This window comes from Podarcis bocagei (genome assembly GCF_964188305.1).
Source record: "Podarcis bocagei genome assembly, chromosome: 14".
Classification (NCBI taxonomy): Eukaryota; Metazoa; Chordata; class Lepidosauria; order Squamata; family Lacertidae; genus Podarcis; species Podarcis bocagei.
This window is the reverse complement of record NC_138139.1, coordinates 26,046,265-26,066,604: the sequence shown is the minus strand read 5'-3', so window position 1 is coordinate 26,066,604 and position 20,340 is coordinate 26,046,265. Positions and strand designations below refer to the sequence as shown.

General features: G+C 47.6%; 1 protein-coding gene across 1 annotated transcript in view; it reads left to right on the top strand.

Annotated features, from left to right (window-relative positions):
- The window catches only part of SLCO3A1 (solute carrier organic anion transporter family member 3A1), a 117,433-nt gene that overhangs the window by 85,449 nt on the left and 11,644 nt on the right, over positions 1-20,340 (top strand). The window contains exons 4-7 of the mRNA XM_081171127.1: positions 6,700-6,966; positions 12,763-12,927; positions 16,516-16,714; positions 18,353-18,491. Coding sequence (XP_081027253.1) covers positions 6,700-6,966; positions 12,763-12,927; positions 16,516-16,714; positions 18,353-18,491 — 770 coding nt within the window. The remainder of the gene's footprint in view (positions 1-6,699; positions 6,967-12,762; positions 12,928-16,515; positions 16,715-18,352; positions 18,492-20,340) is intronic.

Here is a 20,340-nt window from a genome sequence, read left to right as displayed (position 1 = left end):
TTACAGGTGGTGGGTCTGTGCATGGCAGGGTGGGCAGGGGACCACTTGCATTTTGGAAGGTGTAGAATGGGAAGAGGCTGGCTTGCATAATTGCAAAACAAAAAACAAAAAAATCTGGCAAGCATTTTAGGCACATTGAGCAAGGATTGTAGCTCAGGATGGCTCACAAGTTTCCCATGCAGAAGGTTCAATCCCCAGCATCTCCAGATGGCACTGGAAATCCTGCCTGAAATCCTGGAGAGCTGCTTCCGGTCAGTGTAGGAAATATTGGGTTGGATGGAGCAACGGTTTGACTCCATATAAGGCACATCTTATGTTGGGGAAGGGCCATTGCTCAGTGGTAGAGTATCTGCTTTGCATGGAGAAGGTCCCAGATTCAACCAGAGGTGGACCTCTGACAGCATCTCCAGGAAGGGCTAGGAGAGAGCCCTGCCTGAAATCCTGGAGAGCCGCTGCCAGTCAGTGTAGGCAATATCAGGTTGGGCAGACAAGGGTTTGACCTGGCATAGGTCAGCTTTTTACCTAAAGCATGTACTCAACCACTGAGCTGTGCTTTCCCCCTGAAAATAACTTAAGACCTCAGTCCCCATTTTTTGGCAGAGGGGGGAAAGTGTTGATTTATTTATTTTAAAACAATTTTTATTAATTTTCCAATTATAATCCAATGATAGCCTCATTATAACAATGCCAGTTTAAAATACAATTACTAATATCAATCATTCAAATACCAAATTATATAATTTAGATAAGGTGCCCCTCCACATGCTAGAATTGATGATTCTGATGATTTTCTTTATTTCTGCGTTCCAAAGTCTTACTGACATTCCAGTCATCATAATAATCCCTTATACAACAGCTGCAATATTTATAACTTCTATTCGTGTTGACACGTTAAATAATTTATAAGACTACAAGTGAAGATCTCATACTATATCATTGTTCTTCCTGCGTGTGACATTTATTCTGTCCGTATCATTTCTTCCCGTCCTTGTAAATTGTTATGTCTATCTTTTGCTGCTATCCGTCATACCTTGAGCAGAGCTGATATCCCAATGTGCTCCAAAAATTTCTCCCTCACTCAGTCACTCAACTTTAACAATAGCTGCAAAACTTGCTGTGTTGATTTAAGCCACAGCATATGAATCTGCGGACGCGGGTGGCGCTTTGGGTTAAACCACAGAGCCTAGGACTTGCCAACTTGCCGCTGACCTTCTGATCAGCGGTTTGAATCTCTGCAACAGGGTGAGCTCCCGTTGCTTGGTCCCTGCTCCTGCCAACCTAGCAGTTCAAAAGCATGTCAAAGTGCAAGTAGATAAATAGGTACCACTCTGGCGGAAAGGTAAACGGCGTTTCCATGTGCTGCTCTGGTTCGCCAGAAGCAACTTAGTCATGCTGGCCACATGACCCGGAAGCTGTACGCCGGCTCCCTCGGCCAATAAAGCGAGATGAGCGCCGCAACCCCAGAGTCAGCCACGACTGGACCTAATGGTCAGGAGTCACTTTACCTTTACCTTTTATATGAATCTGCACGATAGCATTGGTTCATTCCAGGTCAAGGGAAGTACTGGGCTATTCTCTATTCTGCCTTGGTCAGACCCCACCTAGAGCCCTGTGTCCAGTTTTGGGTGCCACAGTTTCAGGAGGGTATTGACAAGCTGGAACATGTGCAGAGGAGGGAGTTGGGTATGTTTAGCCTGGATAAGAGGAGACTGAGAGAAGATGTGATAGCCATCTTCAACTATCTCAAAGACTGTCACATGAAGGATGGAGCAAGCTTGTTTTCTCCTGCTCTGGACGGAAGGACACAAACCAATGTATTCAAATGACGAGAAAAGAGATTCATGGAAACCATCAGGGAGAGCTTTCTGACATTAAGAGCTGTTCCAACAGTGAAACAAAGTCCTGCGAGAAGTTGTGAACTCTCCTTCCTTGGAGGCTTTTAAGCAGAGGTTGTATGGTCACCTGTCATGGATTTAGCTGGGATTCCCACATCTCAAGGGGTTAAACTAGACTTGGGGTCCCTTCCAACTCTACAGTTCTATCATTCTTCAGGGTTTCAAGCGGGAGTTTTTCCGAGCCCTACCTGGAGATGTTGAGCATTGACTCTGGGGCCTTCTGCACATGAAGCAGATGCTCTTCCGCTGAGTAACAAGATGCTCTCACATGGGGATAGACCACAACTCCCCTCAGCCAGAATGGTCAAAGATAATGCATGGTGACAACAAAAACTGGAAGGCACCACATTCGCTACCCTCCCAAACTGGGAGTAAGAGGCTAAGGTGGGCTGTCAAGAAGCAGTGGCAAAGGAAGGCTCTCTGGTACCCGGTGTGGGGTGTCAAGGGGCGGGGCAAACTGCCCAGTGGAGCATGCGCAGTGCCGATACAGACAGTGCATGCGCGGCACTGATACCAACGACACATGCTCGGTGCCGATACCAACTGCGCCACTGGAGCGCCCATACGGGCAGCGTTCGAGCGGCGTCCATATGGACAGTGCTCAAGCGGCACCCATAACGATGGTGCACACACGCCCACAGCCGCCCTACAGTGTGTGTAGCTCTTGGCCGGCTGCCATTTTGTCAAACCCCTCCCTCAGGGTGACACCCAGGGCAGACCGACCCCCCCGACCCCCTTCCTACGCCCCTGTCAATAGGGGCACAGCCTCACTTCTGGACGAGTCTATTTGTGGCTGCCAGCATTGAGGACTATGTTCTGCCTCCATACCTGGAGGCAATAGCGTTTCTGAATCCCAGTTGGTGGAAACCTCAGGAGGGGCGAGGGCTCTTGTGTTCAGGTCCTGCTTGCAGGTTTTCCTTTGGGGGCATCTGGTTGTCAGGAGTTCAGCCTACACTTGAGTAGGACTCTGGCAGAGACACATGCCCGACTGGCATGTTCTCTCCCTCCTGGTCTTTCATTCAGGAGCTTCAAAAGCTTTCTTCAGCCCAAGCAGCACAGCGACCTATGCCAACCGACACCGGCACATTTAGGGATCCACAGAGTTTGCACATCATGTGTGACAGACCTCAGCAACTCAGCATTTTGGCTAATCTACTTTATTTACATATAAACACACAGAGAGCACTGCAACATGGCTCCTTCTCTCTCTAGCATCAGACAGCAAAGAGAAAAAGAACAAAGGACAATAGTCCCACTTCATGGAACACAGTAACACAAACATCCTGTCTTTGTCACTTCCCACTCTGTGGAGTCAAAATATACGCCATCATGTGATAGACATAAATCCCATGACTGCAATCACGGAACAGGAATTCTAACACCGGTTGGCCACTGTGAGAACAGGATGCTGGGATTAGATGGGCTATACCCTGATCCTGCAGGGCTCTTCTTGTGTTCTCACAGTGCAGTTCTGGGAGGCTTGCCAAAAATAAACAATTTAAAAATATCAGTTGCTTTTGCTGCTTATTCTGGAGCAGCTGATGCGGCTGCGAACAACTTGCAATTTATTTTCTTTTTTAAAGGAGACCCCTGTGGCCAGCAGAGGGAGCTATAAAGTAACTGTTTCTCCATCTCCACCTGGTTTCCTCATCCTTTCATCCTTCCTTGCCTTGCTTTGCTGCCTCATTTTAAATGGCATTTCTGAAGTTTCCATAGATGTCTAGACACACCCCAGCTTGCTGTGACCATAATAACCATAAACCCAACCCCTTGTGCCTGGAATTTATTTTCTTTTTTTAAAAAAAAAACCTCCAATGTGATTGCTAATATATTAGCAGTATATATTGCTAATCACGTTAATGGAAGGTGTAGTTAGCACCCCACCACCACTACCATGTGTAAGTTTTCTTACTGGCATAACAGCTGGTGTAGCTCAATGGCTAAGACAAGAGAAAAGGGCCACATTCCTTCTTGAGGAACCATCTGGGGGACCACAGGTGGGCTGGGCCAAAGGCAAAAGTGGGAGGAGCAACGAATCAAGGCTACATTCCAGCCACACAAAAGGCAGCGGTTATACACCCTGATGCCCAGAAGCGTTGCCGCAATTCACAGACACATTCCAGACACATTCCAGTTGCATTTCAAATTGTAAGCTCCTTGCAGCAAGGACCTGCCTCCTCGTTTTCCCCCTCTGATCTTTGTTTTATCTTGCGCCACCAAGGCACTCGGCACTTTGCCAGCAGGGAAGCCCTCGGCTCAAGTCATTCTTTCCTCCTGGAGTAGGAGAATTAGAATACTGGCCTACTATGCAAGGTCCTTGTAAAGATTGTGGCATGTGCAACATAGACTCCAGGGTGCTACTCAGATGTGGCCATAGCATTTCTGTCCTCGAGTTGTGGTGTACAATTCTAGGCTCCTAGAAACATAGGAAGGTGACTTCTCTTGGTTTATCTAGCTCAGTACTGTCTGCACTGCTTGGCAGTGGCTCTCCAGATTTTCAGACCCAGAGTCTTTTTCAGCCCCACCTGGAGATGCTGAGGATTGAACTGTCAGGAGTTCAGTGTACACACGAGTAGGACCCTGGTAGAGACACATGGCTGACTGGCATGTTCCCTCTTTCCTGGTCGATCGTTCAGGAGCTTCAAAAGCTTTCTTCTGCCCAAACATCACAGCGACCGATGCCAACCGACACCAGCACACTTAGGGATCCACAGAGTTTGTGCATCATGTGTGACAGACCTCAGCAACTCAGCATTTTGGCTAAACTACTTTATTTACATATAAACACACACGGAGCACTGCAACATGGCTCCTTCTCTCTCTAGCATCAGACGGCAAAGAGAAAAAAGAACAAAGGACAATACAGTGGTGCCCGCAAGACGAATGCCTCGCAAGACGAAAAACTCGCTAGACGAAAGAGTTTTCCGTTTTTTGAGTCGTTCCGCAAGACGAATTTCCCTATGGGCTTGCTTCGCAAGACGAAACGTCTTGCGAGTTCTTGTGAGTTTGTTTCCTTTTTCTTAAAGCCGCTAAGCCGTTAATAGCCGCTAAGCCGTTAAGCCGTTAATAGCCGCTAATAGCTGCTAAGCCACTAAGCCGCTAATAGCCGTGCTTCGCAAGACGAAAAAACCGCAAGACGAAGAGACTCGCGGAACAGATTAATTTCATCTTGCGAGGCACCACTGTAGTCCCACTTCACGGAACACAGTAACGCAAACATCCTGTCTCCGTCACTTCCCACTCTGTGGAGTCAAAATATACGCCATCATGTGGTAGACATAAATCCCATGACTGCAGTCATGGAACAGGAATTCGAACATGAACTTGGGGCCTTCTGCATGCAAAACATGTGAGCTGTGGCATTTCCCTCAAATGTCATAATAAGATACCAGTCCTCAGGGCTCTGAAGAATCATAGAATCAGGGAATTGTAGAGCTGGAAGGAACTCTGAGGATCATCTAGTCCAGCCCCCTGCAGTGCAGGAATATGCAGCTGTTCCTTACAAGGATCGAACCTGCAACCTTGGCATTTTCAGTACTGTGCTCTAACCAGCTGAGCTATTGGAAGAAAAAACTGATTAAAACAGAGGTGTAGGAAGCTGCCTTATACCTAGTCAGACCATTGGTTCATTAGCTCACTGTTTCCGAAACTTGGGTCTCCAGCTGTCTTTGGACTACAATTCCCATCATCCCTGACCACTGGTCTTGCTAGCTACGGATAATGGGAGTTGTAGTCTAAAACAGCTGGAGACCCAATATTGCTCAATATTGTCTGTAGAGACTGGCAGTGTCTGTCCTGGGCTTCAGACAGGGAATATTCCAAATACTACCTATAGAATTATAGAACTGTAGAGTTGGAAGGGACCCCAAGGGTCATCTAGTCCAGCCCCCTGCAATGCAGGAATCTCATTTTTAAAAATAAATATTGTATTGGTTTTTACAAAAAAAAATCAAAATAATAAAGAGAAAAAACCTTTTACCATATTCATATTTGAGACCCTCTGAATCTCACGACTTCCCCCTCCCCTGCATGGGTCCTTAAATATTTTTTCTAAAACTACGATCTCCACAGTTTTCTAAATTATCCATATTTATTGTTTCTTTACAAGTCATTTTTTTAATAATATAAATTTTATTAGTATTTTCCACACAACAACAGCAACATGAAAAATATCGAAAAATAACAAAACACAAAAACCAATATTCAAAAAACAAAAACATCCATATCTTACAAGTTAATAATATAAACACTAAAAAGAAAAGCAAACATTGACTTCCACCAATCCCACAAGTCATTTTTAAAGTCCAGCTAATGTTTTTATTTGTTTACAATGGTCACCGAAGTTCCCCCATTCTTTTTTAAAGTCACTATCTCCTTGATTCCTGAGTCTCCCAGTCACTTTTGCCATTTCCACATAGTCCAGCAGTATGGCTTGCCTTCTTCCTTGGTCAGAACTGTTGGTTCTTTCCATCTTTGGGCTAGTAGCATCCTTGCAGCTGTTGTCTCATACATAAACAGTCTTTTCTGGTCTTTTGGGTGCAGGAATCTCAGTTAAAGCATCCATGCCACATGGCCACCTGCAGATGCCAAAGACTTAGCTTGAGGCCTTCTGCATGCAGAGCAGGTGTTTTTTCCAGGGAGCTTGGGCTGGTGCTCCATGAATGGTGGCTGAGGTTTGGGGTAGCCCCAGGTCCCATTGTGTGGGGTAGACCACCCCCATGACATACCCCTTCAGTCCCTGGTGGGGTTTCCTTCTTATCTACAGTCATGATCCTCAACAGCCTTGTCTTTCTGTCCTTTGCAGGTAAGCTGGACATCACCCCCGATGACCCCAGGTGGATTGGCGCATGGTGGGCGGGCTTCTTGCTCTGCGGTGCCTTACTTTTCTTCTCGTCTCTCCCGATGTTTGGATTCCCACAGTCCCTGACCCGCCAGCCAGAACTCTTGGCAGAGGTCGAGCAGGCCATGCTGCCAGACAGGGACTACGAGAGGCCAAAGCCCAGCAACGGGGTCCTCCCGCGAAACACCTTGGAAGCCCCAGATGACGTCTCCTGCTTCCAGCAACTGAGAGGTGACACTATCCCTTCGTAGCTCGCCTGGCATCTGCGGGAGGTGACAGGTCAATGACTGGTTAGATCAGAAGTGGGGGATCCTGAGGGCCGTGTTCCTTCATGGGGAACCTTCCAGGGGCCGCATGGCCATGGTGCGTGGGGCCAGAGGCCAGTGGGTGGAGCCATTAATGCAGATTTTACATTTAAGCAGTAGGCTAGTTTCTGCAAGCCCTTCTCTGACCTCTCTATCCAGGAAAGCAAGGGCAGGATCGAGAGGTCAGGAGGGCTGTGTTTGCCCCCCAGGCTGGTGGTTCCCCACTCCTGAATTTGAGCCACTGCCTCTTGTGGGAGTGAGTTCCATAGTTTAACAATGTGCTTCGTTGCGTCTTTCTTGAATCAGTGGGCAAATACTGAGCATTTTGGCTGCTGAATCTCCCTTCCACATCTTCCACTGCACTAGGGACGTGGGTGGCGCTGTGGACTAAACCACTAAGCCTCTTGGGCTTGCCGATCAGAAGGTCGGCGGTTCGAATCCCTGTGACGGAATGAGCTCCAGTTGCTCTGTCCCAGCTCCTGCCAACCTAGCAGTTTGAAATCACACCAGTGCAAGTAGAAAAATAGGTACCGCTGTGGCGGGAAGGTAAACGGCGTTTCTGTGCGCTCTGCTTTCCGTCATGGTGTCCCGTTGCTCCAGAAGCGGTTTAGTCATGCTGGCCACATGAGCCGGAAAGCTGTCTGTGGACAAATGCCTGAAAAGCGAGATGAGTGCTACACCCCATAGTTGCCTTTGACTGGACTTAAGCATCCAGGGGTCCTTTATCTTTCTCACCTTGCTGCACTAGAGGGCAGGAGACTAGCTCAAAAGGAAGAGACACAATCAGGCTGCCTGGCAGATGCACACGCAAGACAGACACATAAAGAAGCACAGCATGTAGTTAAAACTATGGCACTCCCACAGGAGGCAGTGATGGACACCAACTAGGATGGCCTTCAAAGAGGGTTGGACAAATTCATGGAGGAGAAGGCTGTGTTCAACCTCCACTGTTGGAGACAGCCGTGCTTCTGAATACCAGTAGGGAGACTTGCTGATGCCCTCAGGTCCTACTTGGGGGCTTCCTAGAGGCATCCCTGAGAACAGGATACTGGAATAGATCCTGATGTGATGCAGCAGCCAAGCTCTCAGCTCTACCCAGTTACCACCCCTCAATATCTGCCACCTGAGCCACCTGTCTCACTCTGCTTCATGGTAGAGCCGGCCATGACTGCAGATTTAAGTGGACTATTGTGTGGTACAGCAGGGCTTTTTTAAAAAATGGAGCTCAGCTAACCCTTGCTCAGATTGAAAACTGAGATTCCCTAGAGGAACACAGACTTCCTTTTGCCCTGCAATTTACAGGCACAAGTCCACACTTAAAAAGTCCATGCCCATCTGCTGTCGTTGTTTTTGTCCTGTCACTTTCCGTGGGAAATTCACTGCCAAATTGGAGCAAATGGCAATCCACTGAAAATCCATTTGCTGCAATTCAGTGGTAGGACGTGGGTTTCCTTGGGGAAAGTGCTGTGACAAAAAAAATAAAAAAGGTCTGTGAGCTTGCAGTCATTAGGAGCTTTGCTGGAAGAGACAGCGAGCTGAAGAACTATAAAGAAATATCAGGAATGCATATCAAAGCAGTGTGAGGTTTGAGGCCAGCATGAGGGGGTTCTAGGAGACTCCCGTCCTCTGCTGGTGGGCCCTGCTGGGGAACTAGAGATGAGCAGTCACTGTAACATCTGCACCCTGAGCAGCCCTGGGGGCCAAGCCTGCCCCCCAGGATAATTCCCAGCAATGCTCTGATATAGTGTTGCTTGGGATGCGGGTGGCGCTGTGGTCTGAACCACAGAGCCTCTTGGGCTTGCCGATCGGAAGGTCAGCAGTTCAAATCCCCATGACGGGGTGAGCTCCCGTTGCTCTGTCCCAGCTCCTAGCTGTCCAACCAACCTAGCAGTTTGAAAACACTCCAGTGCAAGTAGATAAATAGGTACAACTGTGGGGGGAAGGTAAACAACATTTCCGTGCACTCTGGATTCCGTCACGGTGTCCCATTGTGCCAGAAGCAGTTTAGTCATGCTGGCCACACGACCCGGAAAGCTGTCTGTGGACAAATGCCAGCTCCCTCGGCCTAAAAGCGAGATGAGCGCCACAACCCCATAGTCGCTTTTGACTGGACTTAACCATCCAGGGGTCTTTTACCTTAACCTTTACCTTTTTGCCATGTTAATTCCCAGCAATTCCCTGATATAGTGTTGCTTGGAGTGTTGTCGGGGCCCTGAATGACAGAGCCAGGCCGGGGGGGGGGAGAGACATTTTGGGGGAGGGGATGGCATTAATTTTGGGCCCTATTGATGCCTGGGGGTCCCAGCACATGCCCACTGTTACTAGGTGCCAGCATTGGCCCTGCTGAGTCTAATGAGAGGGGTGGAGGGGAACAGTCAGCTTTGAGCTTCCAAGCAGTGAGGTTAGTGTAAAATCTGTGATGGGGCAAAAAAAGATTCCTTTGAAGCACAGGTGCAGATGGAGAAATCAAAGGAAGCGGCTGCTCCTTGATGTTGGGCTTATCTTGATGACAGAACAGCCAGTGTCTTCCATCCCCCGCCCCCCCAAAAAATTGGTTGGCTAGAACTAGACAAGCAAAAGCCCCCTGGTGATGTCTTGCTGGGCTGCACCATTTCTGACTACAGGGAGGGTCAAATATCTGAATGTTTCTCTGCATTAAAACCTAGTGTCTATACATCCTAAGCCAGTGTGGTATGGGGCAGGTGAGTCTAAAAACCTTCCTTGCCAAGGGGCTGTTTTGCCCATAGTCACGTCTTGCCACCAGTTCTTGCTCCTGCATTATAAAACTTTGAGAATCTAAAGAGACAGCAGTCAACCCAGGAGGATATGACAATTGTTTTTCAGACCCAAGAAACAGAAAGCAGAGTGAGAGAGGATGGGATTTGCACAACGCAGACAGGCCCTGCTGAGTCTTCAGCTGCACTTCAGAGAGATAATTTTTCAAACGTCCTGATTTTTCACATGTAGGACTCGCAGAGGAGTTAGTTGCCAGGTATCAAGGCAAGGCGAGGTTCTTCACAGAACCTCAGCGCACTCCATCTTGCTCAAGCGGGGTTATCTCTGGAATAATTAAAATACTCACCCAAGCAGAACAGGCTCTGCCTGATTCATTAGCTTAAGAAACGCTTTGCAACCAAAGTCTTTCTCTCCTTCCTAGAAACAAAGAGAAACTCCTGCATGAGCTTTGCGGGGGGAGAGTTGGGGCTTAGAGAAGGTTAATTGAAAATGAAAATGGGGATTTCACATACTCACATAGGCAGAATGGAGTAATACCGGATGCAACTCTTGACATATTCAACAAAGGGCTGACTGGATCTGTCAAATTCAGTTTCTCTTTTTTTCAGTCTTAGTTTCAGGTTTCCACATTTCCAGATCCAGCTATCACCCAACCCCACTGTTTGCCTCTACTTAGTTCCATCCTTATTTCATAATATATCAGTATATCATGATGCTTAGCTGGTAATATATTGCGATTTTGAAAACCAGATATTGCCCAGCCCTAAGGCCAGCCAGTATTAACTGTGGATTCACCCTTTCTGGGGGAAATTCAGTAAACTTTAGCCTGCCAGTTTGCCCTGACATAGCTCAGTTGATAGAGCATGGTACTCTTAATCTCAGGTTCATAGGTTCGAGCACCATGTTGGGCAAAAGATTTCTGCACTGCAGGGGATGAGACCAGATGATATTCGTGGTCCCTTCCAACTCTATAATTCTGTGATTATGTCAGCTGATTGACAGCTGGACACGGTTTGGGAGGAAATGGCCATCCATTTCCCCCCAAACCATGTCCTCCTGTCAATCAGCTGACATAACTGGCAAGAGTTCATTTCTCAGTTCACTGGGCCCACCAGTTCCACACAGGTAGTTCAGTCCTGCTTCGTGAGTGCCTTCCTTGAAGGGGATGTGCCAACAGAGGAGACCTCTCCCTGCCACCCCTGTGGTTCAACTCACCTGTCATCATGACATCAGATGACTGACAAGTGAGTGGCCCTGCCCACACTGGCCCATAGAATGAGGTAAGGAATAAAGATCAGACCCACTGGGCCAGACCTCTGCAGCACACACACAAAAAACCTGTTACCAGCAACCCATTGGGGTACCTCAGTTAACTTCTTAGAAATAAGCCCCAGTTTGGAAGCATCAAGAGATAATCCTGTTTGCCTCCATTGGATAGATGACCTGTCATTGATTTTTAGAGCAATGTTTCCCAGGCTTGGGTCTCCAGCTGTTTTTGGACTACAACTCCCATCATCCCTAGCTAGCAGGACCAAGGGTCAGGGATGGTGGGAGTTGTTGTCCAAAAACAGCTGGAGACCCAAGTTTGGGAAAGATTGCTTTAGAGAAAGGCAAGTACCCCTTATCCAGAAACCCAGTAGTTAGTGCAACATTTGGGGCAGAACCAAAGCCTCAAATCTAAACACCCAGAAGTTTAGTGCTACTCATACAGTAATTGATTTCCTGTGTAATATGCTCTGTAGCCCCTAGATGGCCCCATGAGCCTCAAAGCAGTCCAGGTATGGTTGGATGGCAATGGTATTCTTAGGGAACTCATGTCTGCTTGTGTCGATTTTTCTGTTGAACATCCCCAAAGGGGCTAGCCAGGCCAAAGCTGCATAAAGCCATTAGGCTAAATCAATACAAAGTCGTAAGAATAAAGATGAGAATCTTACAAAGAATCTGGTTCAAAGTCGGAATAAAGAATGCACAGAATGGAAAATGCCTCGACTTTAAAAAAAGGCGCCCTGTGGCAAGTCAAGCCATTGCCTGATTGTGGAGGGCGAAAGCCGACATCATGGGTGCCTGTTTTGCGGAAGGCTGAGCTAATAGTTCTTGGAGTCATAGTTTAAAAACAAAGGAAACATAGTACAGTCATACCTCGGGTTGAAGTAGCTTCGGGATAAGTATTTTCGGGTTGCACACTGCGGCGACCCGAAAGTAACGGAGAACGCTACTTCTGGGTTTTGCCGCTCACACATGCGCAGTCAAAATGATGTCACATGCAGAAGTGGCAAATCGCAACCGCGCATGCACAGACATGCAAACACGGGTTGTGAACGGGGATGTGAACGGGGCTCTGGAACGGATCCCCTTCGCATCCAGAGGTACCATTGTACACCCCACAAGCCTGAAGTCTGTCCAACCCTGGCCTTGAGTTCATTTCCATGAGAGCATAGGAACACCAGAAGACCTCCTTGTCATCTAGTCCAGCACCCTGTTCTCAAACTGGCCACCCAAATGCTAACGGGAAACCTGCAAGGAGGACCCAGGCACAAGAGCATGCTCCCTGCCTGCAGTTTCCAGCCACATGTATTCAGAAGCATGACTGCCTCTGACCATGGACAGAGGATGTTAACTATAGACCTGCGGCTTGGGAAAGCCAACCACATGTGCCGAGGCTCAGTCACATGGATCTAGCAGCATAAGACCCGTGTGACTGAGCCCTGCCAATGTGGTTGGGTCACACGGAGTGTCCTCCCAGCCACATGGGAGCTGCTTACAGACAACCAGCTGCCCCACAGCTGGGAAAATGTCTTTAGGCAGCCTTCCATAACCTGGCATCCTCTAAATGTTTTGGACCACAACTCCAATTATCTCTATTCAGCAAGGTCATTGTGAGCCAAGATGCCTAGAAGCTGGGGAAGACCTTCTTGAGGGCATCTGGGGAAGCTCAGAAAGTAGCCCCCTTTCTAAAGACCCTTTTCCTCTCTTCTCTCTTCTTCAGTGATCCCTAAAGTAACCAAGCACTTGCTCTCCAATCCGGTCTTCACCTGCATTGTCCTTGCAGCGTGCATGGAGATCGCCGTGGTTGCTGGCTTTGCGGCTTTCCTGGGGAAATACCTGGAGCAGCAATTCAATCTCACAACGTCGTCCGCCAACCAGTTATTGGGTGAGTAGCCAGAGCAGGCCATTGGTTGGGCCATAGTTCTTTTCAGGGTATATTATGGGGTGTCAGATGCTGTGCTGCTTACACCCATGCCCACATGCACCCCTTGCCTTTGCTATTCCAGGCTTGTAGCAAAAGCTTGGCAGCTCACAAGTCATGCAGGACCAGTCTCATGGCCATCATAGATGGTTGATGCTCACAAAACCTTTTTCACTATGGTATGAATAGTGCTGCCTTGGTTCTCAAACTTAATCCATTCCGGAAATCTGTTCCAAAACCAAAGCGTTCCAAAACCAAGGCGCGCTTTGCCATAGAAAGTAATGCAAAATGGATTAATCTGTTCCAGACTTTTAAAAACAACGCCTAAAACAGTAATTTAACATGAATTTTACTATCTGATGAGACCATTGATCCATAAAATGAAAGCAATAATCAATGTACTGTACTATAAAATAAATAAGACAGCATTGTATATGATAAAAATTAATTTTTTTTTTCCTTACCTGCACTGATGATAGTCATTGTTTAGATCGGGAGCTTTTATCCATTTCCTCAGTCACACAATCAATCCATCAGTAGCTGAACTGGGTTCCACACAGTCACAAAAACAAATTAACAGAAAAAGCCACAAAAACGCAAAATAAAGAGCAAAAACAAAAGCACCAAACGTAATCCGTTCTGGAAGTCTGTTTGACTTCCGAAATGTTCAAAAACCAAGGCGCAGCTTCTGATTGGTGGAGGCACCCTGGAAACAATAGCTGACAGCTGCACCGGACGTTCGGCTTCCAAAAAACATTCAAAAACCGGAACACTTACTTCCGGGTTTCTGGCGTTTGGGAACCAAGGCATTTGAGTACCAAGGCGTTTGAAAACCAAGGTACCACTGTACTCAAGTTCAGAACGTAGGTGGCTCTCTCTGAGTCAAGAGGACTGTGAAAAATTAAATAAATTGTATGTGTAATGGACTGGGATAGCTTGACACCAGTTGCTTATGCTTTGGTATCCTCCCATCTGGACTACTGCAATGCGGTGTACATGGGGCTGCCCTTGAAGATGGCCCAGAGGCTGCTGTTATTGCAGAATGGGGCTGCTAGGCTGGTCAGCAAGGCAACTTGTTGGGACCATGTACCACCAATCCTGAAAGCTCTGTGCTGGCTGCCTGTCAGTTACAAGTCCTAATTCAACTGGGGCTGCCTGGTTGGTATTGACCCAGGGCCTTTTCAGTGGTGGTTCCCCACTTGTGGAATGCCCTCCCTTGGTGAGGTGCACTTGTCTCCCTCATTGCTGACTTTCAGGAAGAAGAATAGGGGAAAATTCCTGTCATTTGATGGCTGGAAAACACTTCCTGGCAACTTCTCACTGTTTGAGAAGATGTTTTTAACTGTTTTGGACTATTTTAAACAACTTTTTAAAATGCTCTTAAAAAGAAGTAGTTTTATTATTGATGTGTTTGGCACCCTGGGCTCCTTCAGGAGAAAGAGTAGAGTATAAACTGAATGAATAGGTAAATAAATAAAACAGCTGCCCCTTCAAATATACTCCAAACAACCCTGTGGGGAAGGCTATGCTTAGGGACTGCCCCCATTTCATCCCATCAGCTCTTTGGCTGAGCAGGGATTTGAAGCAGTCCCACCCCATCCTTTCCAAAACATTCTTCCACACCAACTCTCATAGTAAGCTATGCTTTTTGTGTTCCTTTTTATTCATATGCAAATACATATGCAGATTAAATTAATTGACCCAAACTCATGCCATTTATCAACTCTGGTTTCTTTAATCAGGTGCTAGCCTTTCAATTTTGTGCCAGAGGAACCCAACCTCTGAAACAAGAAATTGTCAAAGCTTGAGACCTGCATAAATTAAGCACATGAGACCAAATGATGAGGTTGCTCTCACTTTGCTTAATGTACCCTGCAATTTTTAATATTTTTCTCTCCACAATTCAGCCACACTCTTAGCCCTGGAAATGCTGTTCAGCAACCCGTCTGACTACAGAGGTTTCAGCAAGTCTTGCAGCCAGCTTTTCAAGCATATCTCTGAAAAGTGTAAGGTCTGGGATCTTGCTGTTTTTTTAAAAAAAGACAACCAAGGATCTCACAAAACTGACCTCTGAGTTCTGCGTTTTCGGCACTTTCATGGAATTGTGCCATTCCCCACAATGTGAAAAGCAAGGAAAACCAATTCCCTGTAACCTGCAATAGTTATGAACACATTCACTTTGCAGAAAGCCAGTGTGTTGTAGTGGTTAGAGTGTCAGACCAAAACCTGGGAGTACAAGGTTCAAATCCCTATTCAGACTAATCTCCCTCACAGGGTTGTGGTGAGCATAAAATTGAGGGAGGGGGAGAACTATGTATGTTACCTTGAGCAACGTGGAGGAGGATCAGGATAGAAATGTCATCATAATAATAATGGGGGGATTCTCAAGGTTTTGAAAGCTGTGGAGGCACCCACATGAAAGCCATTCCACCCTCTCAGTTGCTGTAATGTCACTCAGCATTGCTCACATAATCTCGGTCCTATCATCCAATCCTTAAGGCAGGGGTCAGCAAACATTTTCATCAGGGGGGCGGTCCACTTCTCCTCAGACCTTGTGGGGGGCCAGCCTCTCCATCCATGGCCGCACCGGGTTTACCTCAGACGTGGGGGGCAAGGCTTTGGATTGGCTGCAAGAACTTCCTGCAGCCAATCCGAAGCCGCGCCAGCGCCTGCGCAGAGCCGTCCGCAGCTTTGGATTGCTTGCAGGAATTTCCTACCAGCCACACCAGCATTGCCACCCGCCCGGAGTCGTCCGCACTTCAGATTGGCTGCAGGAGCTTCCTGCAGCCAATCTGAAGCCGCGCCAGTGTCACTGCCCACCCAGAAGCCATGCCATCATCACGGAAGTCAGTCCCCGCGCAGTGAGGCATCCACAGCACACAGGGACTGACCAAGCGTGCAGCAGGGTCCGTGGGCTGGATTTACATGCCTGGGGGGCCCACATCTGGCCCCTGGGCCTTAGTTTGCTGACCCTTGCCTTAAGGCCTAGAAACTTGGTTTTTTATTTTCAAAAGAACTTAAAATTATATTTATTTCCCTACATTTCTCACCCACGTTCTTCTCCAAGGAGCTCATAGTTCCCACCCTCCCCATTTAACCCCCACACGTCTGACACTCTAACCACTACACCACATTGTCTCTCTAATAATATAAAGTATATATATATATAAAAATACAGTGGTACCTTGGTTGTTGAACTTAATCTGTTCCGGGAGTCTGTTCGATTCCTGGAATGGTTGAAAAACCAAGGCGCAGCTTCCGATAGGCTGCAGGAGCTTCCTGCCGCCAGTCAGAAGCCGCGTAAGCTGTGTCGGACTTTTGGCTTCCAAAAATGTTCGCAGACCAGAACACTCACTTCCAGGTTTGCAACATTCGGGAGCCAGTTTATTCGCCAACTAAGCTGTTTGACAACTAAGGTACCACTGTAAGTGCCTTGTTTTTGTTTTTCTAAGGGTTCCTAATGTTTCAGGAAGTAGGTTTTCCACACCTGCATGCGCAGGGACTGAGGCAAATTGAAATGGAAGCTATGAACCCCTTTTTCTCTTTGTGCAGGTATGACAGCTATTCCCTGTGCATGTCTGGGCATCTTCCTGGGCGGCCTCTTAGTCAAGAAGCTGAGCCTGTCTGCTCTCGGAGCCATCCGTATGGCTATGCTGGTCAACCTAGTATCCACGGGCTGCTACGTCTCATTCCTGTTCCTGGGTTGTGACACAGGACCGGTGGCCGGGGTCACTGTTCCCTATGGAAACAAGTGAGTATGCCCCGTGAAGCGGACTTTGAGCCAGAAATGCTCCTGGGATTTATTCCTCCATGGCCAACCCGCTGCCCATCAGAAGTTTTGGGTTACCTGATGGATACGCCCCTGTGACTGGTCCGGATGTTAAAAAGTCCCACCGACCTGGAAGTAAGGGCTGCATCCAATAGGTCAGGTTATGACTGAGCTGCTACTTGAGGATGAGAGGAAGGGTCCCAGCCTTGGTGGCCTGGCACCTTTAAGAGCAGAATCTCTGCTGGAATTCTTTCATTTGGCCATCTTAACTAGAGAGGTCTAATCTAGTGGGGTGCGGTTTCCTTCAGCAATCCTGAAGGTATGGTGTTATGTACTGAGCTGAATCCTAGAACAAGACGATCCAGAATGCAGCAGTCTGATTAGTCCGCAGGAGCCACCCAATCCAGCTCCAGGTGGAAGTGAATCAGCGATCTGATTGGCCTACAGGAGCAGCCAATCAGGTTTCTGGAGGAAGTGAATCCGCAACCTGATTGGCCTACAGGAGCAGCCCGGAATTAGCCAATCACGCAGGGCCCACCGTGTAAATAACGTACATATAGCTAGACATTTTGGGGAAAGTTTCATTCATTGCTACTACAAGCTGAATAAAAAGCATGAAATTCACACTCAACTCCGAGTATATTTCATATAGTTATGAAGCCTAGATGCAGGTAGGGTTGGCTTTGGGCTGGCTTCCAACAGAGCCTTTAGCTGCTCCTGGATTTCTCAGCATGCACCTGTCCCAATTAAGAGACAAGATGGCTGCTGATGTAGACCTTGGTAATATGGTGCCCTGTGCGAGTCCAAAATTTGACACACACACACAGCCAGCCCTTGCGTCCCAAAGCCAGGCTTTGGAAAGGAGGCATGAGGAATCTAGAGCCTTCCCTACTCCTTCCCAAAGCTGGGTTTTGGACCCTGTCAGAGCCCTCACACCAGCCGGAAGGCACTCACTTGGCCCCGGCATTCTGTGAGGGGGAACCAGTCAACCTGCCCTAAATCTGTCTCTGACTGATCAGTATGACTATCCCTAACCTTTGGGACCTTAAGCTCCTTCTGTTCTCTTTGTTGTCTTCCATACAATCAGTAGCCAAGGAAGAGTCTGAGACCATAATTCCATGGTGTCATACCATGCACAATGATGCTTCCCCCAAAGAGTTCTGGGAAGTGTAGTTTGTGAAGGGGGCTGAGTGTTGTGAAGAGACCCTTATTTCCTCACACACACACACACCCTGACCTACAGTTTCCAGAGTGGTTTAACAATCAGTCCCTCTTCATGGGAAATTCTGCAAATTGCAGCTCTGGGAGGGGAATAGGGGTCTTGGCACCCTTAACAAACTACACCTCACAGGATCCTTTTCAGGGAGGGGCCTTAAAAGTGAGGCCTTTTTCCAGCTGAAACTCACCTGAACTCAGTTCCTCCACCTCTCAGGTGGGCACCATGGTGAGTTTCAACATGTCTTTCTCTAGAAAAATAGCACTGCTTAAAATTTTGGTGTGAATATGGCCTGGGTGTAACTTTTGGCGAGGAAAGGTTCACTAGGAAAGAAATGCTTCGGAGTCACACTTCCTTCTGACCAACTGCTGCCCTCCCCTTACCCCCCACCCACTTTCTTCCAGATCAGGACCATCGTCCATCCTGGCACCATATTCCGCCTGCAATAACAACTGTAAATGCCAAACTGATTCCTTCACTCCGGTCTGTGGGGCAGACGGGATCACGTACTTATCTGCCTGTTTTGCTGGATGCAGTACCATGGTAATCCATATTTCCTTCATTGATTGATTGGATTTCTTACCTGCCTTTCACCGTAAGGTCCCCGTGCGGATTGCAGCATTTGGTTACAAAAAAAAACCAACAAAATGCATTTGGGGCACTGTGCAAGATCACCCCCCCAAAAAAGTGCTTTTTTTCAGGGTGTAATTGTGGCGCCCAAAATGGCCGCCGTGCCACAAAAAAACTGGGATGTCCCGGTTTTATCAGGACACTTGAGGGGTATGTATGTCTTTGTGCTCTGGCGATGCTGGTTACATATGCTTCAGGTTACAGACTCCGCTAACCCAGAAATATTGCTTCAGGTTAAGAACTTTGCTTCAGGATGAGAACAGAAATCGTGCTCCGGCGGTGCGGCGGCAGCAGGAGGCCCCATTAGCTAAAGTGGTGCTTCAGGTTAAGAACAGTTTCAGGTTAAGTACGGGCCTCCTGAACGAATTAAGTACTTAACCCGAGGTACCACTGTATACAAATGTAAAATTGACATTCATAGCGCCACCTGTTTATACTCTTGCCCCGCCTATCGCTTGCACAAAGCCCTGCCCAGAAAGGAATGTGGCCCTCACTCCCCGCTCTTGCCTTAAACAAAATGGACGGAGCCTCATCTAGTGGCCCAACCCTCAAAACAAAGAGAGGGAGAATGGAGCCAACAGAGAGGTGCTGGTGAGCATCAGTGGCATGAGCAGGTGGGAAATTCTCCTTCGCCAAAAGCGCCAGGCAAGGCCCTCAGGATGGAGGGGAGCAGGTGGCTGTGGAAGAGCTTGCTAGCCATTGCTGGCAAAGGGAGCCTGTTCTTCTTCCGGAGGCTCATTGTGCCCAGATATAATTGCTTCCTCAGCTGCATCTCCTTCATTCTCCTTCCCACCCCAAACCCCTTTCATATCCTCTCTCAACGTTTCTCTGGAGAGAGGGAGAGAGACAATGACAGGTTGTGAATTCAGCAAATCTCTAAAAGCTTGACAAAGAGAATAATTTCTCTTTGTTCTCCAAAGCCTGATATTTTGATAGAAAGAAGATGACTGATGTGTGTGGACAAGGCAGAGTTGATATCTAAGGACTAAGAAGTGTGTGTGTGTGTGTGTGTGTGTGTGTGTGTGTGTGTGTGTGTGTGTATCTAGACCTAGATATTTCAATAACTTAACAGTTCAAGGCGAGTCAGTTAGAATAAATCCTCCTAGCAGGAAATAAAGTGATTCTGTATCTCCCAGCATCCTCAGGGAGCAACAGCCATGATTGCGGCACATTCAGAAAATGTTGTTCAGTTCTTCTGGGGATCTTACTAAATGCACGCACAAAAAGCGGAAGAAAAGCACAGCAGATTTTCTGTGCCGCTGAAAGCTCACAGATCCAATTATCCCCATTCTCCTCTGCTCCTCCTTTATCACACCACACCATTGTGTGGCATTTTCCCGGGCCACTGATATCATCAAAAGCCTTCCTCACTCTTTCCTTCAGCAAGCACGCCATCAGAGAGCCAGAGTCCCTCTTCAGACACACCAGTGGGGAACCACAGCATTGTCACTTTTTGGCACTGTTTGGACAGACACCTCTTTTGTTGTTGTTGTTGTTGCATGAATAATAGCTGCGGGGAGCTTGCCTACACTGCTCTTGGGGCCAGAAAAGCGAAAGCATGGTGGAGGGGGGCCACATGCAAACTTTCTGGAAAAGCAGAAGATTGTAAGCTTCAAGGCACAGCAGAGAAAGGCATATCCCAGAATAACTAGAAAGACTTTTAAAAACTAGGAAGCAAAGACTTTGTGTTGTCTTTTATGCCTTCCTACATAATAGGGGCTTATTAGTTTGCTCTGAGGGCAGATGGGAACCTTTCCACTTG